Source organism: Alligator sinensis, unplaced genomic scaffold, assembly GCF_000455745.1.
Source record: "Alligator sinensis unplaced genomic scaffold, ASM45574v1 scaffold647_2, whole genome shotgun sequence".
Classification (NCBI taxonomy): Eukaryota; Metazoa; Chordata; order Crocodylia; family Alligatoridae; genus Alligator; species Alligator sinensis.
In genome coordinates, this window is record NW_005841832.1 from 2,856,495 (window position 1) to 2,858,222 (window position 1,728).

At 58.8% G+C, this 1,728-nt stretch overlaps 1 protein-coding gene across 1 annotated transcript in view; it reads left to right on the forward strand.

Moving 5' to 3' along the window:
- Positions 1-1,728, forward strand: part of AP2A1 (adaptor related protein complex 2 subunit alpha 1) — a 25,467-nt gene that overhangs the window by 1,843 nt on the left and 21,896 nt on the right. The window contains 3 exon segments of the mRNA XM_025196180.1: positions 80-222; positions 921-1,114; positions 1,215-1,344. Of these exon segments, the coding sequence (XP_025051965.1) occupies positions 80-222; positions 921-1,114; positions 1,215-1,344 (467 nt within the window).

Here is a 1,728-nt window from a genome sequence, read left to right on the forward strand (position 1 = left end):
TCCCTGCTTCCCCCCGCCCCCACCTCCAGCAGTTCTGGTGACCCCCACCTCCCCCTTCCCCTCTCTTCTCTCTTGCCAGGGGACAAGGCCCTGGATGGCTACAGCAAAAAGAAATATGTCTGCAAGCTGCTTTTCATCTTTCTGCTTGGCCATGACATTGACTTTGGGCACATGGAGGCTGTCAACCTGCTCAGCTCAAACAAGTACACCGAGAAGCAGATTGTGAGTGGGGGGCTGGGTACTGTGTGGTAGGTTGGGGGAAGCATAGAAGAGCTGGGCATTGGGGGCTGTGGGGCAGGATGGGGGAGTGGGAACTGGGCACCATGGGGAGGAATTGGGGGGCTGGACTGTGGATACTGGAGTGGGGTGTGAAAGGGCTGGGCACTGGGGTGGGATGAGGGAGCTGGTCACTGGGCGCTGTTGGGTGAAATGGGCAGGCTGGGCACTGTGGGGCAGGATGGAGATGGGTGCTAGGCAGTGTTGCGGGACTGGGTCCTGAGGTAAGGGTAGGGGGCAGGACATTGAGGAGGGTGGGTTGGTGGGACTGGGTACTGAGCACCTTGGACAGAACAGGTGCCTGAGGGCTGGGCACAGAGTGGGTCTGTAGGAGGGGAGCCTGTATTCAGGGAGCCTCCTGCTGCAGCCCCTGTGGGGAAGGGGCAGTGGGGTGCATAGCAGGAGTGGGATGGAAGGGGGGGGGCAGCAGGAGGGACAGGGGTGAGGGACCCGGAAGGGAAGCAGAGATGCGGCTGGAGCTGGGTCATAATGCCGTGGTTGGAGATGGGCTGTGGGGCTGATGTCTTGGTAGGGCGGGGGGAGAGGGTGCCACTGGGCTCTGGCTTCCATGGGACAGGGGCTGAGCCCAGCCTGCCCCTCCCTTCCTCAGCCTTTTTTTTAAGCCACTCCTGGCCCCTCCCCAGGGATACCTGTTCATCTCCGTGCTGGTGAACTCCAACAGTGAGCTGATCCGGCTCATTAACAACGCCATCAAGAATGACCTGGCAAGCCGCAACCCCACCTTCATGTGCCTGGCGCTGCACTGCATCGCCAACGTGGGCAGCCGCGAGATGGCAGAGGCCTTCGCCTCCGAGATCCCCCGCATCTTGGTGGCTGGGTAAGTGGGGCACCACGTGGCTGGGACAGAAGAGGAGGTGGGAGAGTAGGGAGGCCCCACCCCTGCCCTGCTAACTAGGCCTATCTGCCCCCTCACTCAGCGACACTATGGACAGTGTGAAGCAGAGTGCGGCCCTCTGCCTCCTGCGCCTCTACAAGACCTCGCCTGACCTTGTGCCCATGGGCGAGTGGACCTCCCGCGTGGTGCACCTGCTGAATGACCAACACATGGTATGTTCCCTCCCCTCATCCCTCTGAATGACCAGCATATGGTGCATCCTATCCCTGCACCCCCATTAATGATTAGCACATGGTATATCGCATCCCTGTTCCCTCATTAATGACTACATGGTACATCCTATCCCTGCTCCACCCATGAATGACCAGCACATGATACATAGCACCTCTGCCTCCCCTGGGAATGACCAACATGTGGTACATCCTAATCACTTCCTGCCACCCCCAAAATGACCTGCCTGTGGTATGTCTCACTCCTGCCATCCTTGTCCTGCCCCACCATCTTGTAAGTTATGATCACATGATATATTTTACCCCTGCCCCCCCAAGAGTACAGGTCCTGCTTCTAGGAATGAATGCCACATGGTATATTACATT